This window comes from Pipistrellus kuhlii, unplaced genomic scaffold, assembly GCF_014108245.1.
Source record: "Pipistrellus kuhlii isolate mPipKuh1 unplaced genomic scaffold, mPipKuh1.p scaffold_m20_p_14, whole genome shotgun sequence".
Taxonomy (NCBI): Eukaryota; Metazoa; Chordata; class Mammalia; order Chiroptera; family Vespertilionidae; genus Pipistrellus; species Pipistrellus kuhlii.
Window position 1 is genome coordinate 1,909,516 of NW_023425449.1, and position 24,393 is coordinate 1,933,908.

Consider the following 24,393-nt stretch of genomic DNA (forward strand, 5'->3'; position numbering starts at 1 on the left):
GAGAGAGAATCAGTGACCAGCTGCCTCCTGCACGCTCCTCACTGGGGATGGAGCCACAACCCAGGCCTGTGCCCTGACCCAGAATCGAACTGTGACCTCCTGTTTCATAGGTGGACACTCAACCGCCGAGCCCCTGGCTGGGTGAGGGGAGACCTTCTTGTCCGGCTTCTTGGAGGCCTGCCTGGGGCTGCATTGCTCAGTGACCACGTGGGGGAAGCTGCCCCATGGGCCTGGGAGGCAGAGGGAGCGACCTCTTGCATTGGCTGTCCGAGACCCAGTGGGTGCCTGCTGTGTCCTGCGTGGCGGGACCTGGTGGCAGGTGACGGAGCTTGAGACACAGTGGCTTTTAAGGGACGGTTCTCCCCAAGACACGTGGTCGCTGGTTATAACCCCGGTTTGAAGAGGAACGCTCTCTCCCGTGACAACCGATTGCTGAGAGTGCTGAGTGATGGCCCTGGCGGCAGCCGGTAAAGCCGGGCGGCATGCCGCTCCGCCTGGTGCTCCCGGGCGCAGGAGCTGGCGCAGCAGATGCCAGGGAGGTCCTCGCCGCCTCCTCTCCCTCCTGCTCCTGAGTGTCTGCGGGGGAGGACAGAGAGGGGAGCAGATGACAGATGTGAGGGCAGGGCGGGCCCATGTCTGCAGGGGGAATCGGGGAGGGCTCCCAGCCTGGCATTGTGGGGGCGGGAGGGTGGGGAGGGGAGGGAGGCATTTTCCCCTCCTGTCAGTTCACCAGGAGCCTGCAGCCTGGGGCACGGGTGCCCTTGGGAATGCTGGGGTTCTCTGCAGTCAGGGTGCAGGGAGACAGGGTCACGTGGAAGACAGAGGCCGTGCCCGCCTCTGCTGGTTTCCCTGCCTCTCTCTGTGGGGTCATCCTCAGCGCCAGGGCGCGCAGGGTGTGAGCAGGCCTGGGGTGGCTCGGGCAGGGTGACTTGGATGAGAATGAGGAACCAGAGACGATGCCGGAGCTGACGCAGGGGAGGGTCACCGGCGCCTCCCACTCCCTTGAGCTGTGATCACCTGATCCCTCTTGCTGCTTGCTCGTTAGGGAACGAGTCTGACCTTGAGCTGGAAAAGAAGTTTAAGGAAGAAGACCGAGAAAAGGCCCCGCGGCGACCCCGGACGCAGAGGACCGAGAAGGCCCAGAAGGTCTCTTCCGGAAAGGAGGCGGCGCCGGGGCCCAAAGCCAAGAAGCCCATCGTCAGCGTGGTGCTGACCGCCCACGAGGCCATCCCAGGTGACTGCCCCGGGACCCGTCCCGGGTGACCTACCCCAGGTGAACCATCTCAGGTGACCTGCCCCAGGTGACCCGCCCCAGGTGACCGTCCCCGGGTGATCTACCCCAGGTGACCTACCCCAGGGACCAGTCCCAGGTGACCCGTGATCCGCCCCAGGTGACCCGCCCCAGGTGACCCGTCCCAGGTGACCGTCCCTGGGTGACCTACCCCAGGTGACCCGTGATCCGCCCCAGGTGACCTACCCCAGGTGACCCGCCCCAGGTGACCGTCCCCGGGTGACCTACCCCAGGTGACCTGCCCCAGGTGACCCAGGTGACCGTCCCCGGTGACCTACCCCAGGTGACCCGCCCCAGGTGACCTACCCCAGGTGACCCGCCCCAGGTGACCGTCCCCGGGTGACCTGCCCCAGGTGACCTGCCCCAGGTGAACCATCTCAGGTGACCTGCCCCAGGTGACTGTGACAGTTGGGGAGTGACACCCCCAGAGTCTCTGGGCAAGGCTGTGCCAGGCTGCCTGGGATCCTGAGCTACAACCACCTCTCTCCCTCCCTCTCCCCTCCCCATCAGGAGCAGTGCCAACCGCAGGCTTCTCTTTGCACCACCCGCCCTCTCCGGACGCCCTCCCCTCACCTGAGTGCGGGCTCCCTCCGCCTGACCCGGGCGCCTTTTAGCGGCTCACCCAGTGCTTACAGCCAGCTGGCCATTTCCGTCTCCTCTCCTCTCCCAGAACGTAGCAAGGGGACACACTTCACTGCTTTTTCCGAAAGGGTCTCTTCCAGGAAGGGCTGGAGCAGAAACAGTGTGTGATCGTAGATTCCGAAGTAAAATAACGGTGTGTGTTTTTGGAGTGATCGGTGTGAAATAAAAATTAAGTTGAGGGTTTTAAGAACAGCTGCGGCCTTTTAAGCACCCATTTTCAGTGCTAACAGTGACTCCTCATTTAACGTGAAAGTGCTGAGTAAATGCCTCCTAAGACCTCAGAGCTGAGGACAGGGGACAAGGAGAGAGTGACCCTGATAAAGCTGGCGACTGGAACTTTCTGGAAAGCCGTGTTACCTGCCTCTCCCCCCTCCAAAGAGGTGTGGGTCTGGGAACACGGTCCCCGCACAGAGGCTCCTGCCTCCGGCCTCTGCAGGGAGTCTCTGCGGTGACGTCTGAGGAGCTGACCCTGGTTCCTGTGAGCAAGTGGAAGGGGCGCTTCGTCTCCTTCGCTGTCACAGAACCGGGGCAGACCGGACGGAGCCTTCCTTTACTGCATGGATACAGGCATGTGCGTGTGTGCACATGCATGCACATGCGAACGAAGTGCCTGCTGCTCTCAATGGCCTTTGGCCGTTTCCCATGTAGAACTGCAGGGCAGCCACCTCTGCGTGATTCCTGGGCTGAAGCAGAGGCCCCGCGTGGGGGGGAGGTCCTTTGGGGGGATGGACTCCAGGCTGACCAGCTGGTCCCACTCCTTACACTGTCTCAATGCCAGGTTACTTCCACGCAGAGTCCCACACGAGATTTCATGTATCGCCCGCGGGTATACACACGCGTGTATCTATCGAAGTGTTTGTGTTTTTAGTTAATAGATCAAGTGAAGATGGACCTCCGCACGCTTGGAAAGACTATTAGAAAAAGTGCCAACCCCAAACACACGCACACATGTTACATGTATGAACTGAAGGGAAACTGACGCAGGGTACAGGGCAGTAAGGAACCCTGCTCCCCAGGCTCTGCTCCTGCAGGGGGCCGAGGCATTGGGAGGCATTTACTCAGCGCTTTCACGTTAAATAAGGAGTCACTGTTAGCACTGAAAATGGGTGCTTAAAAGGCCGCAGCTGTTCTTAAAACCCTCAACTTAATTTTTATTTCACACCGATCACTCCAAATGGACTGGGGAAAACACACCATTATTTTACTTTGGAATCTACGATCACAAACCTCTTTAACACGCGGTGCCCTGTGCCTCCACCTCAGGTGCCACCAAGATCATCCCAGTGGAGGCGGGGCCCCCAGAAACAGGAGCCACGAACCCCGAGGCCACCTCCGTGGACCTGGCGCCCCGGAGAGGGTACCAGGAGTACGCCATCCAGCAGACACCATACGAGCAGCCCATGAAGTCCAGCAGGTACCGTGCCAGTTCTGTGTGACCCAGGGAGGCTGGGCACCAGTGTGCCCACTGAGGGCGGGAGCACAGCACGCTAGGTTGGCAGGGCCCTGCTTTGTTTGGGACGTGTTTTTTGTTTGTTTTGTTTTTAATGGTTATTGATACTTAGAGAGGGGAGTGTGAGAGTGAGAGAAACATCTGTGGGAGACTAGAACAAACATGTCAAAGTCGCAGCTGGCTGGCTGCATGCCTTAGCCGTACGGCCCACTGGCCGCGAGTTTGACATGCTTGGAATGGAACATCGAACAACTGCCTCCTGCACGCCCCCTACCGGGGATTGATCCTGCACCCTGAGCACGTGCCCTGACCTGCAACCTCCTGGCCATGGGATGATGCTTAACCAACTGAGCCACACCGGCCAAGCAAAGACATCGGTTTCTTTCTTAAAAAATACATATTTTTACTGATATCGAAGAGGAAGAGAGATGATGAGAGAGAATCATGGAATGGCTGCCTCTTGCATGAACCCTACTGGGGATCTCCCTGCAACCCAGGCCTGTGCCCTTGACTGGAATGGAACCTGGGACCCTTCAGTTTGCAGGCCAACGCTCCGTCCACGGAGCCAAGTCGGCAGGGCAAGGCGCCTTCATTGGCTTCTCGACGTAACGTAAAAGTCAAGCCCGCTGTGGGGCCGGTCTGCCGCACAGGGAGGGAGTGTGGAGTGTGGTCTGCCCAGGCCCGGCCCGCCGGCTGTGTGTGGGCCTGCGGGGCAGCACGCCGGCTGTGTGTGGGCCTGCGGGGCAGCACGCCGGCTGTGTGTGGTCTGCCCAGGCCCGGCCCGCCGGCTGTGTGTGGGCCTGCGGGGCAGCACGCCGGCTGTGTGTGATCTGCTCAGGCCCGGCCCGCCGGCTGTGTGTGGGCCTGCGGGGCAGCACGCCGAGCTCCCAGCGGTGCTCCCGTGCCTGCGGGAGGGGCAGGAGGCGTGCTTGCAGAGAGGACGAGCGTTAGTGCCACTTGGACCTGGCGGCTCTGGACTCTCTCCTCGAGGCCAGCACAGCGGAGGGAACGCCTGTGACGTGTCAGGGTCGGGGGGTGAGGATCTGCGGCTGCGGATGCGGCGTTTGCTCTCCTGTGACCGAGGCCGGGGCTCGCCTCCGAGCCCGCGGCACCAGCCGTCAGCGCGTCCAGGAGCCTGGCTCAGCGCAGGGGGGGATGGGGGATGAACGACGTGGCGCGTCTGGCGTGTGCGGTGCTCTCGCTGCACCAGAACGTGCTGCGCGGCTGCTGCCTTCACCTCCAGCCTCAGTCCACCCTCTCGCGGGCGTGAACATTTATCCATTTATCGATGGCGTGGCGGCCATACCCATTCCTGCGGCAAAGCTGTAATGGGGTTCAGTTGGAAGGCCATTCTGGTCTCAGCTCGGGGTGATTTGCAGACCTGAGCTAATTACCTCCATCATATTTCAAGGTCTGTTGTGAGGGCTTCAGCTAAACGCTAGCTCAATTTCAGGGAGGTGTACTCAGTATCTAATTAACGGGTCGAGGCTGTGTTTCTACTGCCACGTGATTATAGTTACGAACGGCTTTTGTGTAAGGTAGGGGTGTCGAACTCAATCAGAGAAGGGGCCAAAATCTAAAATCCAGCCTAAATCGAGGGCCGAATGGTTTACTGAACAGTCATAAACTGTCATTGTGATGGAAACGCAGCGGAGTGCAGTGATGACAGCGCGGTGCGGGCCACATTGCAAGGCCTGGCGGGACGGATTTGGCCCGCGGGCCTTGTGTTTGACACATGTGGTGTAAGGTGACCAGACGTCTGCTTTTTAATAATTTGTAAAAAATCAGGACTTTTTTAAAACGCCGTGGGACGTGGGACAAATTGTTATAAAGCGGGACTGTGCCGCCAAAAGCGGGATGTCTGGTCACCTTACTTTTGTATGATGATTTCGCTTTATAAAATACAAACACTTTTAGGGTACAGCAGCATGTCCATTAGGTGTGTCAGTTAGGTTCTCATACAGATAGGGTACAGATTCATTATTATATAGAAAACTTTGGAAGTCCAGAAAAGTATTTAAAAGAATCATTTGCAATCTCACTACCCTAACATGAGCACTGTTAACATTTTTAATGTATTTCCGTCCAGCCCTTTTTCAGGCCACATATTTGATTATTACTTTTAAAATAACAAACATGTATTGGTATCACTTGTAGGCCATATGTTTTATAACATTGAGGCTATATTTTATGGGGAACCTTGTATCTTGGTTTTTAATTTGTTATTTATTGTTTTTTAGAGAGACAGAGGAAGGGAGAGGGAGAGAGAGAACCATGGATGTGAGAGTGACACACTGATGGTCTGCCTCCTGCACCACCCCCGTGGGGGATTGAGCCCACCACCCAGGCCTGTGCCCTGACCAGGAATCGGTCCAGTGACCGTTCAGCTCTTGCATCACAGGAGGAAACTCCGTGGTGTGTAACTCAGTCAGCGCCATGAACCCAGGACCCCTGCCTCCGGGGCGCTCTGCGCCGAACCCAACGCCACCTCCGGGATGCCTCTGCCTTTGAGGAAGGCCCGAATGAGTCCGCTTCCGTTAGTCTTGTGTGCGGGCGGCCAGCGGCGTTCCCATCTGAGTGTTTCCATTACACCTGTGAGTGGTGCCCTCCGGCACCTGCAGGCCATTTACATGTGTTTAACGTAAGGACAAGGCAGCCTGTGTGGGTCACACTCGGCTGGTCATGGTGCACGCAGTGAGCAGCACGTTCCCCTCCCGCCTCCCGCCTCCTTGTTCTGGGCCTGGACGCAGACCTCTCTGCTCCAGCACCTCCTCATCTACCTCACCTAGGTTAGCTGTCTCTCTCTCTCTCTCTCTCTCTCTCTCTCTCAATCTCTCTCTCATTCTCTCCACCTGCTCCCATTGCTATCAACACACCCAGTGAGTGCTGATCTCCTTTTAAACCCCCCACCCCCCAGCCAGCCCCTAGGAACAGCGCCCCCTCCCTCCTGTCCCCAGAAGTGCTGCTCCCTCTCTGCTCCTCCAGTCCTGCCAGCTCATGAGCGTGTGCTGTGTGCGCGTGTGCGTGCCACACCCATCCACGCTCCGTCCCGCGTGGCTTCCCTCCGAGCCCTCGCCGTCCGCTTCAGGGGGGCCCCAGGCCCCGGCGGTCACGGTGCTGCCGTGTCTGTCCGCAGGCTCGGGCCCACGCAGCTCAAGATCTTCACCTGCGAGTACTGCAACAAGGTGTTCAAGTTCAAGCACTCGCTGCAGGCGCACCTGCGCATCCACACCAAGGAGAAGCCCTACGCCTGCGCGCACTGCAGCTACGCCAGCGCCATCAAGGCCAACCTCAACGTGCACCTGCGCAAGCACACGGGCGAGAAGTTCGCCTGCGACTGCTGCGCCTTCACCTGCCTGAGCAAGGGCCACCTCAAGGTGCACGTGGAGCGCGTGCACAAGAAGGTCAAGCAGCACTGCCGCTTCTGCAAGAAGAAGTACTCGGACGTCAAGAACCTCATCAAGCACGTGCGCGACGCCCACGACCCGCAGGACCCGCAGGTGCGCGCGGCGCTGGACGGGCTGCGCCTGCGGACGCGCGAGGGCAAGCGGCAGCTGCTCTACGACTGCCACGTGTGCGAGCGCAAGTTCAAGAACGAGCTGGACCGCGACCGCCACATGCTGGTGCACGGCGACCAGTGGCCCTTCGCCTGCGAGCTGTGCGGCCACGGCGCCACCCGGTACCAGGCGCTGGAGCTGCACGTGCGGAAGCACCCCTTCGTGTACGTGTGCGCCCTGTGCCGCCGCAAGTTCGTCAGCTCCATCCGGCTGCGCGCCCACCTCCGGGAGGCCCACGGCGCCGAGGACGAGGCCGAGGCCGCCGCCTTCACCAGCTCCATCAACCAGAGCTTCTGCCTGCTGGAGCCCGGCGGGGACCTCCAGCCAGAGGCGCTGGGCGGCCGGCCGCCGCTCGCCGCCGCCGCGGGGGAGGGCTGTGCCTTCCCGGGGGCCGGCGCCCCCCAGGAGGAGGCGGAGCCCCAGCCTGAGCAGAGGGATCCAGAGGCTCCGGCGCTGCAGGTGCCTGAGCCGCAGCCCGGGCCCTCAGAGCCCGCCCCCCAGGCCGGGGACATGGCCCTGCCCCCCTGCCAGCTGGGAGCCGCGGGGGTCCCCTCAGACCCCCCCTCCCCAGGGGCGGTGTCGGATGAGCTGCTGTTGAAAAGCGGGCCCTCCGAGGAGGAGGCTCAGCCTGATCTCCGAAGGACCCTGCACCCCCAGCCCGGAGGCCCCGCCCAGGCTCAGGGCACAGAAGGCACCCCCCTGCTGCCCACGGCCACCCAGGACGCCCAGGGCGCCCCAAGCCCCGGGACCCACGGGCCAGAGCCCAGCGGGTGCCTCGGGTCAGACGCAGCGGAGGCCCCGGAGCCCTCTGGGGTCCCCGGCGAGGAGGCCGAGGCCCTGGGCCCGCCTGACCTGGGCGGCCCCGGCCCCGAGCGCCGGGCCAACATGAACGCGTTCCTGCGCATCCTGGACGGCCTGGCCAAGAGGCGCATGGACCCCGGGCTGTGCGAGCGGATCCGCAAGGTGTACGGGGACCTGGAGTGCGAATACTGCGGTAAGAGGGGCGCAGGGCGCGGGGGGCCTCCCGCCACCTGCTCACCCACCTCGCCGGGGTCACCTGTCTCTCCCGAGAGCCCACCCTCCTCTCCAGAGCGATGGTGGCCCCCGTGGTGAGGTCCCTGTGCAGGCGGCAGGAGGCAGCCAGGTTGACGGGACAGCGAAGTGTGGGCTCAGACAGAAGCCCTGCCCGCCTCTGCCAGGGGGTTACCCAAGGAGAGCATTGTGCTGGCGTGGGCCACGGGTCACCCAGGGCTGTCCATGTGGCTGAGGTCCAGAGGAGCAGAGGACACGGGCATGGCTGCAGCGCTGTGCAGGGAGGCCCCCGTAGAACCTTCCAGGCACAGAGCAGGCTCGGCCTCAGCCGAGAGCTGGCAGGGCAGGAGCAGGCGGTCCAGCTGTGGACCTGGCCCCCGAGGCCCTGGCCCTCAGAGACCCTTGGAGATACGCATGTGCATCTAGTGGTCGGCACCCACTGGCCCTCCTCTCCTGGCTCTGAGCTCAGGCAAGAAGCTAGCAGCGTGAGTGTTCACAGGGTCCCGCCCGTGGAAAGTGAACGCAGACAGAAACGTGGCGGAGAGCGCAGAGGGTCGCTGGGACTAGCAGGAGACAGATAAATACAGAGGTTCCTCAGGAGTAGGCAGGTGGAAAAGAATCAAGCTCAGTGTAAAAGACACTTCCTTGTTCTCACGTGAACATGTTTTTTTAGGCAAACTTTTTTGGTACCAAGTGCACTTTGACATGCATGTCCGCACCCACACCCGGGAACATCTGTATTATTGCTCCCAGTGTCATTATTCCTCCATCACCAAAAACTGCCTTAAACGCCATGTCATTCAGAAACACAGTAACATCCTGCTGAAGTGCCCCACTGATGGCTGTGACTACTCGACTCCAGATAAATATAAGCTGCAGGCCCACCTTAAAGTGCACACAGAGCTGGTAAGTAGAAGCGGGGGGCAGCCCGTCTCCCCTGGGTGCTCCTGGCTTGCTCACTCGCCTTCGTGCCTATGGAGGTGTCCCCGCTTGGTGCCCATCCGGTGCGTCAGCGCCCACCCTGAGCCCAGAGAGGCCTGCTCACCACGCCGGCTCTCTGCCTCCCCGGAGCCTTCCCGGGAGAGTCTCCCGTGGATGAAAAAGAAAAAAGAAGAAAGATGAGAGGGAGGAAACTTGCTTTCTGTGCAGAACGTTCAGCAGGGGGGAGAGTCTGCAGAGGGAGCTCTGCGGAACAGAAGTAAGGAATACTAATGACAGGAGTGAGGGAGCCCCCGGAGCTGCCGCCGGAAGATGTGGTGGGATCTGGTCCGGTGACGCCTGCCCAGTGAGGATAAGGCGTGGGGGTCATAGCAAGAGCCCAGTGAACCGTGACGGCCACGACTGTCTGTGTTATTTGTAGGAAATCGAGACTATCGGTGAAGCAATTTTATTTTGTTTTTTAACATTTTCATATGGATTGCAGAGAGGGAGGGAGAGAGAGAGAGAGAGAGAGAGAGATCAATGAGGAGAGAGAATCATTGATCGGTTGTCTCCTGTATCCCCACTGGGGATTGAGACATCACCCAGGCCCGTGCCTGACCAGGAATCGAACCGTGACCTCCTGATTCCTAGGCCCACGCTCAATCACTGAGCAAAACCGGCCGGGCAAGCAATTTTATTTTTAAAAAAGCGATGTGTTTATTCCAGGTGCGGTTCCTACTCACGGCGGTGAATTGTTTACTTCTGTGGTGGGGGATGATGTAACAGCGCAGGACGGTTTATTTTTGCGCTCGCTCATCGAGCTGGAGAGGCTGACAGTGGGGAGTGGTTTGAGACTGTGAGACGGGTGTCAGGGGCGCAGCCGCCCGGGTGGGGCTCGTTTCCATGGCAACCTTCCTGTGCCTCAGGCGGCACAAAGCGGGGCTTCGGAGGCTGGGTGTCATGCCACCGTTTCCTGGCACCACCGTCAGTGACACTGGCATGTGGCCGCTAAGGCTGAAGTCAGGGTTCCCAGGTTTTGAGGGGAGGGGATAGCATGCCCTGTGGGGTTAGAAACCTGGGTCCGAGTCCCGTCTCCCGCGCTGCACCGGCTGTGTGGCCTTGGGTGAGTCCCTGTCCTTGCGGAGTGGCGTGACGGCGCTGCCCCTTCCTCCGAGGTGCACGCGAGCTTCGTGGTGGAACACGGCGTGCAGGCAGACGCCGGGCGGCGGGCAGGCTGCGTGGGGAGGGTGCCGTCCTGAGGGGGTGAGTCCTCCAGTCAGCCCGGGACGCGGTTCTCACTGTGACCCTCGGCGCTGAGGCCGGGCGTGCGGGGACCCCCCCTTCGATGCAGGACTGGCCTGTTTTCAACATCGAGTCCCACGCAGGGCGAAGTCTGAAAGGAGCCCTGCCCCCCTAGGACCTGTACCCCGTCTGTTCCCGCTGTGGGGGGCTCCGGGGGGCTCGGTTTCCTTCCCGGGGGACTCGGCTGTTTCTCAGCTCAGGGTCCACCCGGGGAAGGAAGGTGTGTACCCCTTCACGCGGTTCCCGCCTGGCACCCCGCCCTCCCGTTAGGCTGCCTTGGAGTCAGGAGGTGGGGAGGCCTGCTCAGGGTCATGGTCGGGGACATGCCTGGGCCGCTGTGCCCAGGGGAGGAAGGGGAGTTTGAGGAGGTCTCTGTTTGTACGGGAGAGGGGCGTTGGGGTGTGGCAGGCTGGAGTCAGACCCCGCGTCCACGTCTGGGTCTAGGGCGACAGTGCAGCCTCCTTGAGCCTTCCTTTTCTCATCTGTGAAATGGACACAACGCCTCTGTCCTGTTCTCAGGGCGGTGAGGGTGAAGCTAGGGAATGTGTAGAACAGCCAGGTCAGCGTGTGTTCCGGCCTGGGGCCGACCCCTTCCGGTCCAGTCCGGGGCGCTCGCTGAGTTCGGTGGAGCCCGGCCGCTCGACCTTACACAGGGGAGGGAATAGAACAGAACAGAAATTCTCAGCATTACCGCCCCCACCGAGGTCGTGTTATTTCTGAGACCTTTGTTTCCGTACGTGTACATGTCCGTGTGTGTACATGTATATGCGGGGAGGCGAAGGGACATGTCCGTGAGTCCCTGACCTGTAAGTGCGCTCATTTGGCTATAAAGGCAAACGCATGTAAAAAACCTCACCAGGGATGTGTGCCCGCCGGGCGCCGAGGAAGGAAGGGGCTGCCCAGTGCCCCTCTGGGCGTAGTGCCCGTCCCCGGGGCCTCCTTTCTCTAAGTGGGGGAGAAGCTTCCAGAGCCTGAGTGGCGGGAGACACTGTTCCTTTCCCGGCTGCGGCTGAGCCTTTCTTACCGGGTCACAGGCCGGTTTGTCCCCGGGCCCCAGAGTGTCCCCTGCACAGAGCAGCTTCCTGGCAGCCGCCCGGGCCTGGACCCCAGGGGGCGGCCTGGGAAAGCAGAAATGGAGCTGAAATGGAAACCCAAACGGAGCCCGATTCCAGCTCCTTCCTCACGGCTCAGTCCCAGCGCCGCTGTCCCTGTGGAGCGTCCGGGGTGATGGCCGGGCCCAGGTGGCGCTCTCCCTGCCGTGGCTCCGCGTCTCCCGCCTTTGTCCTCGCGGTGAAGCTGGGCACAGCGCGGCCCCCCGGGAGGGCTGAGCCCCCCGAGGACGGCGGTGCCGTAGACACAGCCTCTAATCCCCGAGACAGTGGTCCGAGTGCGGCTCCCACTTGGGTTTGTAAGTGAGTTTCCAGGTGCTTATAGGTGCTTAGGCCAGCTGATCCAGCCTGAGGCACTGGGTGTAGACAAGGCGAGGGGTGAGGGGTGCTCAGAGTGGGAACGGGGCTCTGAGCCCCGGCCGGGGGCTGCACTGCATGCCGTGGCCGTAGCCCTGGCCTCCGGTTGCCGCCTCCCTCCTGGGAGAGCCTTGTGCTGCTCTGAAGGTCATTTCCCGGGACCACAGCTCTGGGCCCCGGCTCTGTCCCCATCACGGGTGCCGCCCGCACAGCTGCCTCTGCCGGGAGCGCCTTCACCGCCGCGCTTTTAAGTTTGCTTCGTCCGCCCGTTTTCATCTCCGCGCAGAGCGGGTGGAGGTTTTGAAAAAGGCATCAATGTGTCTGAGAGAGCACCTTCCAGCCGCCCGTGTCCTTCCGCCAGGCTTCAGTGGCACCGGGGAGGGAGGGGCCTGATAAGCTCCGAGATAAATTGCTTCCGGACGATCAGAGATTAAAAGGAAAACAATCAAACAGCAGGGACTCGGGGGAGATCCCCGCCGACTCCTTCAAGCTTCTGAGCTCCTCCGACAGCGCAGGACGTGGGCGGGACAGGTCTCCTCCGGGCGGGCGCATCCTTCAGGTGTCACCGTGACATGGTGTGCGATGCGGAGGCCGAGGTGACCTGGGGGGGGGGGGGAGGAGGCAGTGACAGGAGCACGCGGAGAAGCCGTGAGCCGTGATGCCATGGGGGCGAAGGCCTGGCCACTGGCTGGGCCTCGCTCGCGCTGGCTGCCTGCACCCCGGGCGTCCGGCCCGGCGGGCGGTGCTGGAACCCAGGAGGTGTGAAATGCACCCACACCAGTCAGCTGTTCAGAGGGACTTTGCTTTTTTTATGTTTTATTTTTATTCTTGTTAATCCTCACCGAGGATACTTTTCCATTGATTTTTTTTTTTTTTTTTTGAGAGAACGGAAGGGAGGGGGAGAAGCAGACGTCCATGTGACAGAGACACGTCAGTTGGTTGCCTCCTGCACGCACCCCAGCCAGGGCCGCTGGGGAACCTGCAGCCAAGGCTCGTTCGTGCCCTTGACTGGAATTGAACCCGGGACCGACCCTTCAGTTCGCGGGCCGATGCCGTGGCCACTGAGCCAAACCGTTTTGTTTTTAAATACCAAGGACCCTTTTCTTAACTGTACTCCGGGGAGCACCAGGCTCCTGGGACCTCCTTCGAGGCCACCAGGCAGTCTGGAGGTACGCTCAGCTCAGTCAGACCCCCAGGCGGTCCCCAGGGCCGGAGGGTCTGCGCTCCGAGGCTGAGCTGCAGCAGCGATGGCCTCATTCCTCCAGCACTCGCTGTGCTGAGCACTGTGTGTGCCTTTTGGACACACTTTACTTCGGAGCCGTTTTAGGGTCAAAATGAGCAGAACGCACACACTCCCCGTGTGCCCCTCCCCCACGCGCCCTGCCCACCCGGGACGGGCCCCACGGGCCCGCAGGGTGAGTTCCTTCAGGTCCCGTTGGGTTGGTGTGCTCACGTTCTGTTCAGGTTTGCGTCTGTGATCAGGGGCGATGCCGGCCTGTGGTTTTCTCTTCTCCTATCGCCTTTGGTTTGGCATTAGGGCTGGCGGTGAGGCGGCGGCCGCGCCGGGGAGGGCCTCACCGCAGCCCAGGAGGCGGGAGGAGCCCAGCTGGGCATCGGCACCCTCGGGTCCGACCTGGGCTCTTCCTGGCAGCCCTCAGCCTCAGTCTCGTCGTCTGTGCCGTGGGCACGACAATGGCCGTCCACGGAGAGCCTCCTGCACCCTGTGCGCCGGGCCCTGAGCGCTGGGGACTGGCCGGTGTGAGCCTCGAGGCCGCGCCGTGCCCTGCAGCCTGGCCACCTCCCACCGAGCCCGTCCCTGCCCTGCCACGGGGTGGCCGCGCTCCCCTGCCCCATGGAGCCAGCCAGCCGTGTAGGCAGATGTGAGCCGGTGCGGGCCGTGCGGGGCAGGTATGGGCCGCACACGCGTTCCGGGACGGGCGTACTGCGCACCCGGCTCCCTCATGGTGGCGGCGGCGGCGGCGGGCGGTGACCTCTCCTCCGCGCCCGGTGACTCCAGGCGGCCGTTGACTGCGCTCTCTCTCCGCTCAGGACAAAAGGAGCTACTCGTGCCCCGTGTGCGAGAAGTCGTTCTCGGAAGACCGGCTGATAAAGTCGCACATCAAGACGAACCACCCGGGTAAGGCCATGCCGCGTGGAGTGGGAGAGCCTCCTGGGGGCTGCCCCGTGGGCCCGGCTGCCCCTGGGCCCGGCTGCCGCGGTGACGCCCGCCTTCCTTGCAGAGGTCTCCATGAGCACCATCTCCGAGGTGCTGGGCCGGCGGGTGCAGCTGAAGGGGCTGATCGGGAAGCGGGCCATGAAGTGCCCGTACTGCGACTTCTACTTCATGAAGAACGGCTCCGACCTGCAGCGCCACATCTGGGCTCACGAGGGTGAGTGTCCGCCCAGCCGCGGGGCGGGGGCACGCTTCCATCAGGAGCGAGGCCAGGGGCGGCCCTGCCTTCGGGTCTCTGCCGGGAAACTCCTCTCGCACACCGCGAAGCGTGTCCCTCCGTCCCTCCAACCGGGGGCTCAGCTGTGCATGTAGTTGCAGTTGTGGTGGTGAGCGGTGAGCGGCTCTTCATAAAGACATCCCCAGGAGGCCCCGCCCCAGGCAGCCGGGCCCCTCAGCACAGCAGTACCGCCGCTGCCCACAAGGGGGCGCCGTGCTGGCACTGCTGAGCAGTGGTGGTGGTCTGACCCCAGAGCCCTCTATTCCAGGAGTCTGATCCGGCCCGCCAGGTTTTTTGGGCAGTGAGCGCAGCCGAGGTGTTACAGTAGGAATTAGTAGTTCATATAGTCCGGCCCTCCAGCTCTCTGAGGGACCGTGATCTGGCCCCCACTTTAAAAAGTTTGAGGACTCCTGCCCCACCCACGGGGAGGATCTGATGGTGGAAGAGTTGGGTGCAGATGAAGCCCCAGGAGGAGGGATGGAGATGTCAGAGAGGAAGGGAGAGGGGGAGAGAGCGAAGCATCCGTGATGAGAGAGAATCATCATCCGCTGCCTCCTGCACACACCACGGGATGGAGCCCACAACCTGGACATGTGCCTTGGCAATGAATTAAACCGTGACCGCCTGGTTCACAGGTCAATGCTCAACCCCTGCACCACGCCGGCCGGGCCCCGTAGGTTTTTACGAAGGCTCTGGGTTGGTTAATTTTGTTCAGTTTAAGGCGTTGGAGTGGATTTGATGAGCATCTGGTGGGTGAGCTGCCCAGGGCTGTGGGGAGAGATGTGGACAGCGCCCCGCAGTGGCCTGAGCCGCACAGTGGGCTGAGCCCCCGGGGCGTGGGCACAGACAGGGAAGCGGGGATGTGCTTGAGGAGGAGGGATAAGGGAGGGGGTGCCGAGGGGGCCTGGGAGGCTCCGGAGGAGAGGGCGGCCCAGTCGGGGCGCAGCCGGGAGGAGTGGGCGTGGAACTTGTGCAGCGAGTGTAGGGCAAGCACTGCGCTGCTTTGGTCAGGATGGGGGTGGGCGTGTGCACACGCACACTCACACATACACGTGCACACATGCGCACGCACACGCACGCACATGCACGCACACATGTACACGCGTGGGCACAGATGTCTGGCCTCTGCTCGGCAGGCGTGAAACCCTTCAAGTGCTCGCTGTGTGAGTACGCAACGCGCAGCAAGAGCAACCTCAAGGCTCACATGAACCGGCACAGCACGGAGAAGACCCACCTCTGCGACATGTGCGGCAAGAAGTTCAAGTCCAAGGGCACGCTGAAGAGCCACAAGCTCCTGCACACCGCGGACGGTGAGTCCCTGCCGCCCTCCCGCGAGGCGTGCGGCTGCGCCCGCGTCCGGCAGGAGCGGCGGGTGTCCGGGCAGGGGCGGAATTTTCCTTCTGAGAGGTGGCGGCCTGTGTCCCTGCCGGCTCCCCCGAGACTCCACGCTCCCCATGACAGGCGTCCTCCGGTGCCCGGGGCCCCGGGCCTGGCACTGCCGCTCACCCGCCCCCCCTCCTCCCCAGGGAAGCAGTTCAAGTGCACGGTGTGTGACTACACGGCGGCCCAGAAGCCCCAGCTGCTGCGGCACATGGAGCAGCACGCCTCCTTCAAGGTACGGGCGCGGGTGCACGGCCTTCCCTCTCGAAGGGGAACCAGGCAGACCGTCGGGGAGACACGGGGACGTGGCATTTCGGTGCGATGTGTGTTTGCCGCCAGCCGATCCTCAGTGAGCAAGGCGTTGCCGTTGTCAGGTTACAGCGTGCTCAGTTCTAGCATCTTCACAAACCCCTTGAGGGTGAGTGGCGTTGCTGGGGTTCTGCCCGGTCTGTGTCCGACGGGCTGGTCTCCCTCCCGCAGAGGGAGGGGCGGGGGGCCGTCCCCGCTTCCCTCGCTGCTCTGAGCACCCAGCCCGCAGTGGCTGTCCGGTTACCCAACGCAGGCGAACCCTGAGCGCTTGCCACTGCGGGTCAGCTCAGCAGCCAGAACGTGTCCCAGGTCCAGCGGCGTCCCTGGGCCTGGGGGGAGGGGGGTGTGTGTGGGCAGGACAGGGCTGGTGTTGTGTCTGCTTTCAGCTCTCAGCTGGGAAGGAGGGAGGGTTTGAGGTCACAGTCCCCTCTCCCCCCGAAGCTGTGTAGTTAGAGGAGAAGGAAGGGGCTGGCAGGACCGGCGGGTTATTAAATGGTTAGAGCTGATACGTCTCTGCTGAAACCCTTATCCGCCCTCTGCTTCCTTGTGTGCGAGATGCTTTAAAGCACTTCTGGGGGGGGGGGGGGGGAAGAAAAAGAAAATTGGATCGACTTATGTTAAATTAAAACCCTGCCTGTCTAATAACTCGTGCTGTCGCCTCCGGAAATACTGCATTTTTGACAGCGCCAGTGATTACACAGAATCAATGCTGGGAGAGCCCCTGAGCCCCGGGCGAGCAGTGGTTAGCTCGGATGGACTCGCTGCTGCTGGCGGTGATGAGTGCGGCCTCCGTGCCCCCACTCTGAGCCTGTGGTGCCCGTGGCCTCACGGCATCGGCCCTCCTGGCTGTCGCCTTAGTCTCTGCCTTACTTTACAGCAGAGGCGGCTCTGTGCTTGCTGAAGGGCGGAAAGGCGGGGGTGGCCCAGTGGTTGAGCTCCTCATCCTGAGGGTTCCACCTGGGCCGGGCTCCCCTGACCGTCCTCCTGGCCCCACCTTCCCCTGGCCGTCCTCCCCGTCCCCACCTTCCCCTGACCGTCCTCCCCGTCCCCACCTGCCCCTGACCGTCCTCCCCGTCCCCACCTTCCCCTGGCTGTCCTCCTGTCCCCACCTTCCCCTGGCTGTCCTCCTGTCCCCACCTTCCCCTGACCGTCCTCCCCGTCCCCACCTTCCCCTGACCGTCCTCCCCGTCCCCACCTTCCCCTGACCGTCCTCCCCGTCCCTACCTTCCCCTGACTGTCCTCCCCGTCCCTACCTTCCCCTGGCCGTCCTCCCCGTCCCTACCTTCCCCTGACCGTCCTCCCGTCCCCACCTTCCCCTGACCGTCCTCCCCGTCCCCACCTTCCCCTGGCCGCCCTCCTGTCCCCACCTTCCCCTGACCGTCCTCCCCGTCCCTACCTTCCCCTGACCGTCCTCCCGTCCCCACCTTCCCCTGACCGTCCTCCCCGTCCCCACCTTCCCCTGACCGTCCTCCCCGTCCCCACCTTCCCCTGACCGTCCTCCCCGTCCCTACCTTCCCCTGGCCGTCCTCCCCGTCCCCACCTGCCCCTGACCGTCCTCCCCGTCCCCACCTTCCCCTGGCTGTCCTCCTGTCCCCACCTTCCCCTGGCTGTCCTCCTGTCCCCACCTTCCCCTGACCGTCCTCCCCGTCCCCACCTTCCCCTGACCGTCCTCCCCGTCCCCACCTTCCCCTGACCGTCCTCCCCGTCCCCACCTTCCCCTGACCGTCCTCCTGTCCCCACCTTCCCCTGACCGTCCTCCCCGTCCCCACCTTCCCCTGACCGTCCTCCTGTCCCCACCTTCCCCTGACCGTCCTCCCGTCCCCACCTTCCCCTGACTGTCCTCCCCGTCCCCACCTTCCCCTGACCGTCCTCCCCGTCCCCACCTTCCCCTGACCGTCCTCCTGTCCCCACCTTCCCCTGACCGTCCTCCTGTCCCCACCTTCCCCTGACCGTCCTCCCCGTCCCCACCTTCCCCTGACCGTCCTCCCGTCCCCACCTTCCCCTGACGGTCCTCCTGTCCCCACAGCCTTTCCGCTGCGCCCACTGCCATTACTCCTGCAACATCTCGGGCTCCCTGAAGAGGCACTACAACAGGAAGCACCCCAACGAGGAGTACGCCAACGTGGGCGCCGGGGAGCTGGCCGCAGACGCGCTCGTCCGGCAAGGTAGGCGCACGCCGGCCCGGGGCCCGCGCAGCCCCCGCCGCCTCTGCGCGTTTCTGCGGAGCCGTGACCTCTGGCCGTGTAATCCTGTCCCTGAACGAGCCGTTAACGCTTCGTCGTCGCCGTGTCTCCCCCCTCCTCCTCCTCGTTACTGTTCGCCGGCGCTCCGCTCCTTGTTGGCCGTGTTCGAGCAGCCTCGATGGAAGTGTGAAAGGCAGCCGTCATAACGTCCCCACAGCTCCCCTCCGCCCGCCTTCGTCTGCGTCCGGCCGCCCTTCGCACCCCCGGGAGTCACGGCGTCCTCTCTCCATTGCACACGGACTGGCTTCCTTCTGGTCCTCCTTGTCTCTCGAAGGCTCTCTGTGCTCAGCCCCGCCCTGGGCCGCTCGGACCCGTCCCCGCTCCTGCGGCCGGCCGTGGGGTCCAGGCTTCTCGTGTATTGCAACTGCAGAGACCGCTGCGGCCAGCGTGTCTATAGGGGGCTTCTATAAGGGGCTCAGAAATGGTTAGCGAGTCCTCAGAGTCTCACCCTGGAAAGGAAAAACCGCCCAGAACATTCACCCTGAGGAGGGTGGAGGGCGCCTCTCCTGTGATGGAGACGTTGGGAGGTTTTGGCTGCTTTTTTCAGGGATCGGTCCCGTGTTCCCGCGTGGGAGGGGTTAGCGCAGATGCTGGTGTCGCACAGAGCAATGTCGTCCGGCTTGCCTGCGCTCTGTTAGTTCAGTGCCGCAGCCTGCAGCGTCCGCTGCTGCTCGTCCCCGCAGGTCCGAAGTCCCAGCCGTGTCTCCTCGTCTCCCGGGGGAAGGCAGGTGTGCCAGCCAGTGTGTCGCAGCGGCGCTGGTGGGAATCCGTTTCCTGGCCTCCGCCAGCTCTAGGGGCCCCACACTCCTTGGCTCCAGCCCCCCTTCACCTTCAGAGCCCCCGATGGCCAGTGCTGGGCCCCCTGCTCCCTTGGAGGCGCCCTGGGGTTACACCGGAATCCTCACCCTCTCCAGATCCTTCACCACATCCGTCCTGCAGCCCTTTGCCACGGAGGGCACGTCCCACCCAGAGGGCACATCCCGCCCGGAGGGCACATCCCCCCAGGGCACGTCCCCCGGAGGGCACCCCCCCAGGGCACATCCCGCCCGGAGGGCACCCCCCAGGGATAAGGATGCAGTGCCTGGGGGCCGCCTGCCCCGCTGTGGGGCATCACCATTTCACCTCGGAGAGAACTCCCTCCCCGGAGGTTCAAGTGGCTCTGGGCCCAGAGAGCCAGCGCACATGGCGGCCTCCACTCCCCAGCGGGGCGGGGCGTCCCGGGAGATAGACAGCTGAAAATGAAACTGGAGTCGTTCTCATCAGCCACCACAGAGGAGCACGGTGCTCAACGCCTGAACTCCTCCAGGATAGATTCCGTTCCTAAAAGAGCACGGGTGCCACGATCGATTTTGACAATTGCTCCTGAGACTCTGTTCTTCCGCCCGGTCCCGGGCCTGAGGGGACGTGGTGGGGTGGGCGTGCAGCTCTCAGGTGGGCACTTCCCATCAGCCCTCCTGCCCCCGTGGCCCCTGACCGTGCTGTGCCCGGCCTGGGAGTGCCGGGAAGTAAGGTCGGAATTCATTTCTCTCAGCTCTGATGGCAGCTCACGGCAGAGTGACGCCCTTGGTCTAGCCCCGTGGACGGCAAACTGTGGCCCGGGAGCCACATGCGGCTCTGTGGCCCCTTGAGTGTGGCTCTTCCACAAAATACCACGGCCTGGGCGAGTCTATGTTGAAGAAGTGGCATTAGAAGTTTAAGTTTAAAGAATGTGGCTCTCCAAAGAAATCCCAATCATTGTGCTGTTGATATTTGGCTCTGTTGACTAATGAGTTTGCCAACCACTGTCTAGATTACAGACTTCCACTGGTTCTTTAATTAACGTCGCTGTGGCTGAGGTGGAAGCTTTAATTAATGTGGGGCATTATCATACTAATTTTAATTTAAATGTAAGGTAAGGATGTTTCCTCCCTCAACTAGTTTTCTCTAAGGAATCTTTTTTGTTGCCGTCAATCCTCACCCGAGGATAGTTTTTCCGTTGATTTTTAAAGAGAATGGAAGTGGGTGGGGAAGGGAGGAAGAGAGAGAGAGACAGACAGACAGACACATTGATTGGTTGCCTCTCACAGGTGCCCCAACCAAGGGCCAGGGTTCGAACCTGCAGCCTTGGCATGTGCCTTTGATCAGGAATGGATCTGCTCACCGGCCTTGGCTTTCATGTGAGCGCCTGCGTGCAGCCTCAGGCGGTTTGCTCTGGTTGGCTGCCTCATTCTTAGTCTTTCTAGAACCAGCATCCGTTTCACCAAGAAGAAGCAAAGGTGACGGGTCTCACACCTCGGGGAGTTTTAAACAGCGATCCTATGAAAATGTGGTTTTAATAGATGGTTAATCAATGATAACAAAGCTTTATTATCCTCTGTCCGTGAGAAGTCAGGCTCATTAGGTCTCGCCTAAAAAGAGGAGAGCGCGGACCATTGGGATACAGCGTCTCTCGGAGCCGCCTCTCCTGGGACGCAGGGCGGAGAGCTGGCGCCTGTGGCTCTCGCTCTGCCGGCTCCGCCCGCGGGGCCTGGCGTCGAACCACCTTTGGGCACTCAGCGTCTCGGGCCATGAAAACGCCGTGTTGTTTGAGGAATAGTGACACAAAAAAGAATCTGTGCAGACACAACCGTCATAGTTGACTGCCTAGCACACACTACAGTGTGTCTTTAAAAAATGGTATTTTCCACCCGTGGTTGGTTGACTCGGGCTGTGGAACCCTGGCTGTGGGTGGCGGACAGATGCGTGGGCTCTGCAGGTGCTCCTTCGTGAGTGGGGAGGACGCCCCCCATTGAAAAGCCTCTGCCTTAGCAAGCGGGCCTGTGGCTCTCGCTCCAGCGCCAGCGAGCGCGGCTGGAAGGTGAAGCCCGGGAGGGAGGAGGCCCCGCTGACCGTGTGTCTGTCCCCTCCGGCAGGCGGCCTGAAGTGCCCCGTGTGCAGCTTCGTGTACGGCACCCGCTGGGAGTTCAACCGGCACCTGAAGAACAAGCACGGCCTGAAGCTGGTGGAGACGGAGGGGGAGCCCAAGTGGGAGGTGAGGCTCAGCCGGAGCGGCCAGGCCCCGGCTGCCAGCTGCTCCCGGGCCAGGGCGTGGGCAGGGCTGCCCACCAGAGCTGGTAAAGGCTCCCCGTTCACAAAGGGAAGTTTCTCCCTGGGAGATGGGTTTTTATCGGAGCAGCCGCTGCCTCAGGGGAAAGGGGGAGGGTGCAGAGAGCTCTGGTTTTGTCTGCTGACCTCATCCCGGGACGGGGGTGGGGTAGGGTGCAGGGGAGGGGCAGGTGGCCATCAGGAGGTCACGCGGGTGTCCTGTGTTTGCTCAGCCAGCGACGGAGGCCGCCGAGGAGCCGGCCGCCCAGTACCTGCACATCGCGGAGGCCGAGGAGGACGTGCAGGGCACGCAGGCCGCGGTGGCCGCACTGCGGGACCTCAGATACACCTCCGAGAGCGGTATGTGGGGGCCTGGGGGTGCGTGTCCGAAGGTGGTCAGGTCACGGACATCGTCGTTGCCACGGTCATGTGCCCCATCCTGCCCTTTACCCAGTACCTGACGCCCCCGCCTCCCACTGCTCCCCGCAGGGCAGACACCGCCCTGATGGCGAGGGCAGGCAGGCAGGGGTCTCAGCAGTTCCCCTACCCCCCCCCGCCCCGATGACATGGATTCTAAAAATTTTTATTTTTATTTTTAATTTTTATTTATTTATATATTTTTTAGTATATTTTATTGACTTTTTACAGAGAGGAAGGGAGAGAGATAGAGAATTAGAAATGTCGATGAGAGAGAAACATCAACCAGCTGCCTCCTGCACACCCCCTACCAGGGATGTGCCCGCAACCAATGTACATGCCCTTGACCGGAATCGAACCTGGGACCTTTCAGTCTGCAGACGGACGCTCTACCACTGAGCCAAACCGGCTTCGGCTAAGCTTTTAATTTTTAAAGTATATTTTTAAATTGGTTTCAGAAGGAGAAGGAGATGGAAACATCAAGGATGAGAGAGAATCATTGATCGGCTGCCTCCTGCACGCCCCCTACTGGGGACCAAGCCTGCACCCGGGGGAATCGAACCGTGACCTCCTGGTTCACAGGTTGACGCTCAGCCACTGAGCTTACCGGCCGGGCTGCATTCGGGTTTTTGGAGATGATTCAGGTAGTACCCAAGCTGGAATGGGTTTGGGACGCTAAGCCCGTCCCCTTGACAGTGAGACCTCCCTGGCTGTTCTGCCAGAGCCTGTGCCACATCTTTGGCGCCGAGTGCCTGGCCCCGCCCGGGCCTCTGTCCTGAGGGGCGGTCCCGGGCCACCACACTTGGGCTCCGAGCATCTGGGCGGAGCTCCGGCTGTGGGCCTTCAGGGATCTCCAGGACCAGCGGCCTCAGCAGTCCCCCGTGTTTCTTCCCCGAAAGGCGACCGGCTGGACCCCACGGCGGTGAACATCCTCCAGCAGATCATCGAGCTGGGCAGCGAGGCCCACGATGCCACGGCCGTGGCCTCCGTGGTGGCCATGGCTCCGGGCACGGTGACTGTGGTGAAGCAGGTACGGCCCTCGCCTCGCCGCGTCCCTGTCCCCTGGGCGCTCGCTCGCTTCCCGGGCGGAGCCCAGCACGCGGGTCTGTCTCCCGCGCGTCCGTTTCTCCGTGGTCATCACAGGCTTGTTTTCCCCATCGCCCCGTGGGTAATGCCGCTCCCGGAAGCTCGCTGGCTCCTGGTGACTTCTGTCAGCGATGCGACTCGGTGCTCTCCCAGGCCTCCCCTCTGTGGAGTCCGACCCCCGGTGCCTTTCCAACTCCTCTGAGCGCGGCCCCTGCCCGCGGCCAGGCCCCTGCCCACAGGGAGCGGTCTAGTCGTGGGGCCCAGCGGGAGCGTGGAGTCTGGCGTGTCACGGGGTGGGCAGGGAGGAGAGGCCCCGTGCTGGCTGGGAAGGAGGCGCCATGGCCAGGAGCTGTGGGAGCAAGCCCACCTCCCCCCTCTCCCCTGGAGTCCCTGCCATCTTCTCACCTGCCCTCTGCCCTGGCCGCCCGCCCCCCTGCCCTGCGCCCCTGGTGGGAGCGGCCCAGCCCTGCACCCGTGGCTCTCTGCGCTGTGTCCTCCCCAGCACACTGGTGTCCCATGGGCACCGGGCCCTGGGCAGCTGGTGGGCCGTTGTCCACGCTGCACCTGTCCCGGGGGTGAGGGCACCCGTGGAGGGGGTGCTGTTGTCACGGCCGGACCCAGAGGCAGGCCCTGCGTGACGTGACCTCCGTCCTGCCTCCCGCAGGTCACGGACGAGGAGCCCAGCGCCAACCACACGGTCATGATCCAGGAGACGCTGCAGCAGGCGTCCGTGGAGCTGGCCGAGCAGCACCACCTGGTTGTGTCCTCGGACGACGTGGAGGGCATCGAGACGGTGACGGTGTACACGCAGGGCGGGGAGCCCTCCGAGTTCATCGTGTACGTGCAGGAGGCCATGCCGCCCGCCGAGGAGCCGGCCGGGGGGCAGCCGGCCCCGGAGCTCTGAGCTCGCACGCGCAGCCCAGGGCCCGGTGCCAGGCTGTGCGGGCGCCGGGGGGCCGGGCGGGGCGGCTGCCGCCGGTGCTGTCCTGGCTGCTCTGCTCTGTGCTCCTCCCACCCGCCGGCCGCCACGGGGCTCTCCTGGCCCTGCAAGGTGACGGGCATCCACCGCAATATGGGATTCCCATCCCCAGCACAACCCCCTCCCCCGCCCCCCGAATGATCTGCTTCTGGGAAGATTTCTGCATCAGTTCTTCAGACATGGCTCACACCACATCGGCCCTTCCTTTCGCATACACCCCCCCCCCATTCCCATCATTCTCTTCCCGAATCCCAGCCCCACTCCTGACCCCACCGAGGTGCCGAATCTGCACTCGGGACTGCGTGCAGCCCGCTGAGAGGCGGCACCACAGAGCCAGGGCCCCCTGGAAAGGGTGGGCAGGCTTATCCCCGAGTCCACCCCCCTTCCCCCGAATCACAGTCCCCCCTCCCCCGCATCCAGGCGCTTATCATGGGAGTGACCACAATTCCATGACTCTGCCCCCGTCATTTCGGGCCGGGGTCTCAGCTTATAGTCTTGGCATTCTTTGGCTTTTTTTAAAAAAAAGAAATGCACTTTTAACCCTTCACCTCCTATTCTAAGGAGGCAGGTGGATGGAATAAAACCAGCCTCTGCCTGAGGACTTAGGCTGGGTGGTTTGCGTCTCCGCTCCTGGATACAGACCTCAGGTTTGGCGCCCACCTCGCCCCCTTCGGTCCGCAGCCCAGGCCCCTGAGGCGCAGCCCCGGTGCTCTCTCCTGAAGCATTTAGACTCGCTCTGGGGCCCAGTGTTGGGGGCTGGCGTCTGTGCCAGCATTTGGCTTGCCGCCGGCCCAGACGTGGCAGC

General features: G+C 62.5%; 1 protein-coding gene across 1 annotated transcript in view; it reads left to right on the forward strand.

The window, feature by feature from the left end:
- The window catches only part of ZFAT (zinc finger and AT-hook domain containing), a 40,404-nt gene extending 16,218 nt beyond the window's left edge, over positions 1 to 24,186 (forward strand). Inside the window, exons 4-16 of the mRNA XM_036437524.2 lie at positions 1,046 to 1,234; positions 3,197 to 3,347; positions 6,520 to 7,934; positions 8,646 to 8,878; positions 13,711 to 13,798; positions 13,902 to 14,051; positions 15,248 to 15,421; positions 15,638 to 15,726; positions 17,827 to 17,965; positions 20,935 to 21,053; positions 21,340 to 21,466; positions 22,423 to 22,553; positions 23,274 to 24,186. Of these exons, the coding sequence (XP_036293417.1) occupies positions 1,046 to 1,234; positions 3,197 to 3,347; positions 6,520 to 7,934; positions 8,646 to 8,878; positions 13,711 to 13,798; positions 13,902 to 14,051; positions 15,248 to 15,421; positions 15,638 to 15,726; positions 17,827 to 17,965; positions 20,935 to 21,053; positions 21,340 to 21,466; positions 22,423 to 22,553; positions 23,274 to 23,513 (3,245 nt within the window). The 3' untranslated portion in view covers positions 23,514 to 24,186. The remainder of the gene's footprint in view (positions 1 to 1,045; positions 1,235 to 3,196; positions 3,348 to 6,519; positions 7,935 to 8,645; positions 8,879 to 13,710; positions 13,799 to 13,901; positions 14,052 to 15,247; positions 15,422 to 15,637; positions 15,727 to 17,826; positions 17,966 to 20,934; positions 21,054 to 21,339; positions 21,467 to 22,422; positions 22,554 to 23,273) is intronic.
- Positions 24,187 to 24,393: the final 207 nt, after the last annotated feature.